General features: G+C 36.1%; 1 protein-coding gene across 1 annotated transcript; it reads right to left on the bottom strand.

The window, feature by feature from the left end:
• Positions 1–3,927: 3,927 nt before the first annotated feature.
• LOC9308417 lies at positions 3,928–6,928 on the bottom strand. Its single transcript, XM_002872302.2, has 2 exons — positions 5,660–6,928; positions 3,928–4,623 (listed from the first exon to the last, which is right to left on the bottom strand). Exons 1-2 carry the CDS (start codon positions 6,555–6,557, stop codon positions 4,121–4,123), a joined length of 1,401 nt encoding a protein of 466 aa, XP_002872348.2. The 5' UTR covers positions 6,558–6,928; the 3' UTR covers positions 3,928–4,120.
• Positions 6,929–7,572: the final 644 nt, after the last annotated feature.

The raw sequence follows: 7,572 nt of genomic DNA, 5'->3' as shown, positions 1-7,572 counted from the left end.
TCTCCCGCTAGCACCATCCTAGCGGTTGTTAGCGGTTGGTTGTGGTTGTTAGCGGTTGGTACCAATCATAGAAACCGTTTCGTACCGCTTCAAACTGCTCGAAATCGCTGAATTTCAGAAGCTCCTTCCCGCAAGCGTTTGCGGTTGCGGGCGGTAGCGGTTGGATTTAAAAAAAAAAAAATCAAACGTTTACTTATAATTATTATAAAATATATTAATCCTATATATATATATATATCTTTCATCTTTGTATCACGTTCTCATCAGAAACCCTAATCAATATACTAAAACCTTATTTTCTCAAGGTCTTCCACCCAAACTGATGAAAATCAAGAATCAAACGTAAGTATCATATATCCTGTTATTCATTCATCACTTCATGTGTAACTCTTTGAATATTTTTCATGGCATCGTTTTTTCTTTTCATTATGTATTGTTTTGCTTTTTGATTGAATATATGTTTCGATTTGTTTTTTCAAATAGAAAATCACTTGTTTTTTGATTGAATTCAACGTTATTTACAATTTGTCCCATTACTTGATGCAATTTTTGGTGTTAACACAGCAAAAAGTACTATCTTATTACAAAATTTCTTTATTTTTAAATAATTATATAGTACTTTATTTATGGTTTTAATTATTAAGCATGTTCAATTTTTCTAATATTACCATAATTATATTGGTGTTTTTTTTTTTTTTAATACTTTTTACTTTTTTGTCATTTTTTAATTTAACTGTTACCGCATCTACTGGTTTACCAGTCAAAAAACTTTCGCAAACGCAACCATTTTCAAATGCTAAACCAGTCGTTCAAAACGCTTGAAACCGCAACCGCCCGCTTCCGCAAACTCCCGCAACCGCAACCGCAACCTCTGCGTTTAAACCAGTCAGGCCCTAAAGCCTTGAGCACAAAAACCACCATCGCTCGTTGCTCTTGTCAAGTTGAGAGTCAGCAATTTTTCCTTGTCGTTGTCACGTTGTGAGCCATCACTTGTCACCGTCGATCACCATCACTCATCACTCACGGTCGTTGTTGTCACCGCCGCTTGCGCATCACCACCATCGTTCTTAGCTTTGAGAAACTGAAGCAAGTCACGACTTCAAGCCACCATCGTTGAGATCGGAGTTGTCAGTTTGGTTGTTGTTGTTGTTCCGATCGTGTTTAAGTGGAGAAGTGGATGCATTTGTCGCAGATTTCGTCACCGGCTCGTTAGGTTAGGAATCCTATCATGGCTATGATTTAATCTTCTTAAAGTAACTCTTTTAGCCATTGAATTTGTGGTTTATATATCATGCTATCTGTTTCTTTGTGAAGAAGGGTGAAAACTGTTCCAAGTAGGTGTTTTAAGGATCGATTTTCCGTCAGATCTGAAGAAACCAGATCACGATTTTGGTGTCTCTAGATAGGTCTCGCTGCAAGGAAGACACAGCAACCAACGGATCGTCGTTACGAGGTATTTTCCATCCGGAAAACGTATTTAAAGTTGACAAAAATTCACAGTTTCTGAACCTCGAAATAACTAAGTATCAGATTTCAGATTCAAGTTGGCCTTTTGGAGAACATATTCCGGTCAAATATGATTAGTCGAAGACAAGCAGACGGTGGATACCGATAGAGGAAATGTCAGGGAACCCACTGGAGCCGTCTTATTCACAAGAAAAGGTAAACCCTAACCGGCATGACGTTTTCTTTGTGCGCAAGAAACATCAGAAACTGGTTAATCTGAAACCCTAAAATAACAGATCTGAGGTACGTTCTTTGGGGCAGTGTTTGGAGGTTCAAAACTAATCCGATCAAGCTGAAATTTTGGGGAGAGCTTCGTGGTACAACAAGCTTGAAATTCAACGGTGGGATTAAGAAGTGAACAGTCCATTGTGAAGTAACTAGTGCGTTTGTTTGGATACTTAAGTGAACTGTTCTTCGTTATCAAAAGAAAAAGGTTAGGGTGTGATCTGCGGATATGTGATTACAAGTTTCTATTTTTATGATTCATGATTCAGTTGCATATGATTAGATCTGTTTCCTTAATAGTAATGACTTGTTAATTAGGATTGATGATATGATGATTCTTTTAGTAATATAGTATGATTGATTTAATGTCATTGTGATGATAAGTTATTATATGTGATATATGAGGAAGTGGAATTACCATCTTTTGAGATGATGAACAGTGGAAAAAATGGAAAAGAGGAAAAATAGTCTACATTGAATTGACAGGTTCTTTGTAGCTCAATAATAGACTGACGAGTCCAGTGGAACTAGATAGGTTCAAAGGTCAGAGGATATGATCGAACCTAGAATTAATGTGGAGATCTCGCTAAGGGCGAGAATGAATTTTATGTTATAGTTTGCATAATGGTGCAAACTATATGAGTGTTGTGTATTTTTTTGTATGGGACAAACATCTTTATTTGTTTGCGATATCTCATCGATGCATGCCTCGGCCAAATTCCACTTTGACTTTATGTTCATCACACGCGACGTCACATACAATTGGAAAATCTCATTAATGCACCCGTTGTAAAGAGGTTGATTAGCTGCGTCTAACGCTTGGAAAACATTATCATGGTGTGGCTCCTCGTTGACATTCTCCGGCATATCCTCCTGAAAATTTGGTACTTCTTCTAGCCCCATGTAAACATCTCCATTTGGAACATTACCATAAATGTCGATCGGAACTTAACTATCCCATGTTTCTTCTTCAACCGGAAAAAAAAATTTCCTAGACGCCGATGTTTCACCGACATCATAACAATTTTCTCCATAGATCGTCAAGACATAATAATTTCGCTTAAATCCATTGCAATGTAGATTCTTGGAAACAGTTTGCGCATCACGCCGTTTTATGTTCCTACACCAGACACATGGACACCATAAAGTTCTTCACTCCATGTAAGATTGTTGATTACACGTACGCACGAATAAATGTTTCAACTCCTTCTCTAAACTCTTCTGATACCAAATTATTATCTGGATCTATATGTCGATCCATCCACTCTCTCGACTCAAAATAATTAGACATTTTTAGATTGAAAATTTTTTTTTTTTGCAAAGTAAGATTCTTCATTTTTTTTAGAAACAATGGAAAGAGAATATGAAACAATTGGCAGATGTGTTGGTATTTATAATACGAATTACCCACTACTTAGCCACAAAAGAAATCGTGGCAAACAACAATTATCACATCGTCCGAGGGAAAATATCTGTGGCTAATCTGTGGCTTATTGACAAAAAATATCAATCACTCATGGTTTTTGTTGAAACAAATATATTCGTTCACCTTTCGATCAAACTCAACAGACAAAATAAGACTGATGGATATTTTAGTTCTGCTTTATGTCAAAATTCACATCACATTATTGTAAGTTTAGGAAGCGAACATATTTAAAATTAGCCACGGATTTTTGCTACGGACAATTTCGTAGCAACTATAGTCAAAAGGTTGCCGCGTTTTTCGGTCCTGGCTATTTTTCACAGATAATCTATGGCTACATCCGTGTAGCTATATTGCCATGATTATTTTTAGTGGCTATTTACTGGCAATATGCCACGGCTTTGCCACGGCTTTGCCACGAAATTTCGTGATTTGTTCGTAGTTTTTTCGTGGCTAATTATATTTAGCCAGGGATTTGTTGTGGCTAGGTTGTGGCTATATGCATAGATTTTACTAGTATAATTTCAAAGTGATATAAGATTGGAAGCCAAGGTTTATGCAGTATTACACGGATTCAAGGCTTATAAGCTTGTTTTTGATAAAATATTCGCTTGGATGGTCATTTGATTAAAGACAAGTGAGGGCTGAGGCTTAGTTTCTTAGGGAAATCCACGCTCTAGAAAGCAAGCTCGCAATCAGTCATTAGACAAAGGGGGACTCCACCCGCTATGTCTAAAAGAAATGATGTAAGCGAACGCACGAACAAACCAGAATTCTGTGATAGCCATGATATGATTAGTTTCCTAAATGTAAAGATTTACACAAAAAAAAATCTCAAACATTATTCATGATCAACAGAGTAGGAAGAATTCTATGTTCAAGTGTTGATTATCAATGACTTGGAGTCTCTAGTTATTTGTACAATAAGCATATAATGTATGAGGATCATGTTCTTCATTTAAAATGCTATAACTTGGATGGATTTAGTTTTCCAGACCGTTCAAGCGCAATCTCGAAAAGATCAGCATCTGATTCTTCGTCATAGTCAAGCTTACGTCTATGACTATTTCCCACGGTGGTCCTCCCGCTTGCAATCTCGTCACTATTTCCTCTGTTAATGAAAAAATTGCTCAAATAGTGAGAATCTATTCTTCCAATGGAGAAGAGTTCTTTGCTGTCCTCGAGCCCGGCTACAGCACCAGCACATGGGTTGGATGTGCGCTGCCCGTTTGCCGGGCCGTAATAAAATGGAGATTGCCCCAAGTTGACAAGAACTGTGGCCTCTGTGTTGGAAGCAAGGGTGGGGTAGAGAGGTGTCCCAAACTCGTCTGCTTTACAGTTAATGACGTGAACCAAGTGTGAGTTGACTGTGAAGTAAACCTTCTTCTTCCTGGGATCGTAACCACAACCAACCACTTTGTTTTCCTTCGCCCACTCATGTTTCTCCGATTCACAAACCAGCTTCATTCCTAAACATAAAAAAAAAAAGAGTAATACTTAAGATTCTATATATATAGGACTTAACTCCACTAAATTTTGTAAAGACTATGAAGGGAAAAAATATATAATATTTAAACAGTTCGGAAATAGAATCATTTTTACCCAATTTATAAGACAGGATCGATGAAGCTATATTTGTCTTTAACATCAGAAAAAAATTAACTATGATTTTTTAGCTTATGTAATTCAACTTATCAAATCAACTCGTTTTACAGTTTTACTGTGTTGGTGAAAGTAAAATTAAAAAACTTTTTTTCAGTTCTAAATATAGGATATTAAACTATTTTTGTAACTATCAAACATGACAGGAAAGAAAATGTATTTTTTAACAAGGGAAAAACACTAATTGCATAGGTTTTTATCATTATATTTTTTATTATCAGTACAGCGTCATTACCCAAAAAAACAAAAATGAAAAATCAGTAAAGCAAAGTCAACGCAGAGCCGAGATCATATTCTAATTGATAAATAGAGTTGTTTGCCTTGTTTGTCTTTGGTCAACAGAAGCAATGACGTGTGATCAGAATTGGGGCTTCTAGATGATGTGGAAGGTTGGTTTGTGACCACGACGTTATATTCCTAAGTGGGTCTCCATTTCTCATTACCAAAAATAAAAATTCTCAAAGGACGGCCAACTTTTATACTCCCTCCGTTTTTGAATAGTTATCGTTTTAGAGCTTTTTTTTGTTTTAAATTAGTTGTCGTTTTAAGGTAATAATGTAATTTATGCCAATAACTACCCAAATTATCCTCATTTTATTGAACACAAATTATTTGTAAATAATTACTTGTCATTTTTATGAGGTTAATATAGTCATTGTATACATTTTCTTAATTTGTCTAAATACAGTTAAAACGACAACTTTTAAAAACAGAGGGAGTATATTTTACCGTTTACTTTTTTTGCTAAAGCTTTTCTCCGTAAAACTGATTTTTCTTCCTCCTAAAGTAACAAGTTTGAAGATCATGAAACTAAATGATGCAAATAGAAAAATAAGTACGTACCATCGAGATAGATAGCACCGTTCGATTGGAACCCAATAGAAGCCGGGAATTTTCCTGGTAGTCGTATTTCGCCGGCGGCACCGAAGGAACCACCAGTCGCTAGTCCTAGAGACAAAACGGCTTCTTCGTTTTCTCCATCCCATTCTCTTCTTTGGACAAGTTTTAGTCCTTGGCTCTTGAACAACTTAGTTTTTTCACCTTCCACTAATTCACAACTTACGTCACCACCCTCACCGTGGTGGCGTTGGGTGATTTCAAGGATTGTAATTTCAAAGTAAGCCTCTTGTGGGAAAGCAGAACTTACGAGTTGTGGTCCGGGAAGTGGTAATGCTCCTCGGAGAACCATCAAGGGTTTTATTGCGTTGACCGTCTCCTTGAACGATTGATTAAACTTGATCGTCTGTGTGAAATCAACAGAGCCGTTTGACACTTCCCATGTGATTACAACACCAGGATCTTCGCTTCCTGCCGTCGTGCAAAGCCCTAGAAGAACCGACCCTGGCGAGGTCCCGGTCACCAAAGGAGCAGGTTCATGGAGAGCGAATCCGAACCTTGCCCACCCATTATCCACTGCTTCGGTCACCAAAGCCGGGTGATCCGTCCAGATGAATAGGCCAGGTTTCGACGGGAATCCTCCAGTAGTGGCGCTTCTGGAGATTGAATAGTTTTTAATATTTCCTCTGCGCTTGATGTCGGAGGTATCTAGCTGGTGGATGAGGCTCGTCTGGTGGAGCTTTGAGATTCTAGCCTGGAAGCTATTGCTCCGAATGGGACTGGCTGCGGTTGTGGTGATCTCTGATCGGCGGAGACAGCACCAGCGACGGAGGAAGACTACGAGGAGAGAAGAGAGGACGACAACGGAGAGAATCCCTGCCGTTAAATGGGCCCAACGAAGCATCTCTGGGATAGAATAATTTCTGAGATAGAGAGAGGGATGAAGGGAGAAGAAGGAGATCGTCGGACCCGTTCAACAAAGTTGGAAGATCGAGAGTACAAGAGAAAACCATATGAACAGCAAAAAATAATCAATATAATAATAAATTAATAACAATTCTAATAAATATTTTTTGCATTTATGTTCTGTCATTTTATCCTACCTTTTCGTTAAAAAAAATTCAATTAAAAATATATTTTGCGGTTATGTTTTCTAATAAAGTTGCACTGGATACATGTCTTCTACGATTACGTGTATTTATCATAATTCTTCATAAAACTATTGCAACATTTAGTTTATTTTACGAACAATTATATTTTTTTGTTTATTTTATAAATCGTTGTAACATTTAATTTATCTAAGTCGTGTTTCTCAGTTAACTTTTTATAAATTATTATTTTTTATTTTCTTTACTAATGTATTTAAATTAAAATGTAACCGGTTAATTAAACTATTGCAATATTTGGTTTATTTAATGATTCATTACAACATTTAGTTTATTTGATGAATCATTACAACTTTTGGTTTTGTTTATGAATCGTTGTAATGTTTAGTTTATTTGACGAACAGTTGCACAATTTAGTATATTTGACGAATCGTAACAATTTTTAGTATAATTGATATCTACGGTCACGTCTTTCGGTTATAGTTCTTCATAAAAAAAATTAAAATTTTAATTACTAAAATATATTTAAATGAATTGTTGTTACCGTTTTATTCAACATAGTAACATTTGATTTATTAGACGAACGAATGGACATTTCGACTTATTTGACCAACCATTGTAACATTTGGTTTATGTAATGAACCATTGCAACATTTGGTTTATTTAATGAACTGTTGCAACATTTAGTTTATTTGGTGAACTATTACAATTTTGTTATATTGATGAAATGTTACAATATTTACTCTTTATAAAAGATTTTTGTGAGCATTAATTAAAGTTATATCTGTTCATTTAGAGTTGTATCTTTTTACC

This window comes from Arabidopsis lyrata (genome assembly GCF_000004255.2).
Source record: "Arabidopsis lyrata subsp. lyrata unplaced genomic scaffold ARALYscaffold_6, whole genome shotgun sequence".
NCBI lineage: Eukaryota > Viridiplantae > Streptophyta > Magnoliopsida > Brassicales > Brassicaceae > Arabidopsis > Arabidopsis lyrata.
Note: the sequence above shows the minus strand (reverse complement) of the source record. Positions and strands in the feature narration are given on the sequence as shown.

What these genes read in the sequence shown, in the direction of transcription:
- LOC9308417 (XM_002872302.2), bottom strand. Translation starts at nt 6,557, where the DNA reads ATGCTTCGTTGGGCCCATTTAACGGCAGGGATTCTCTCCGTTGTCGTC. An exon ending in CGGTGCTATCTATCTCGATG is followed by an intron (nt 4,624 to 5,659) that starts GTACGTACTTAT and finishes TTTTATGTTTAG; the next exon opens with GAATGAAGCTGGTTTGTGAA.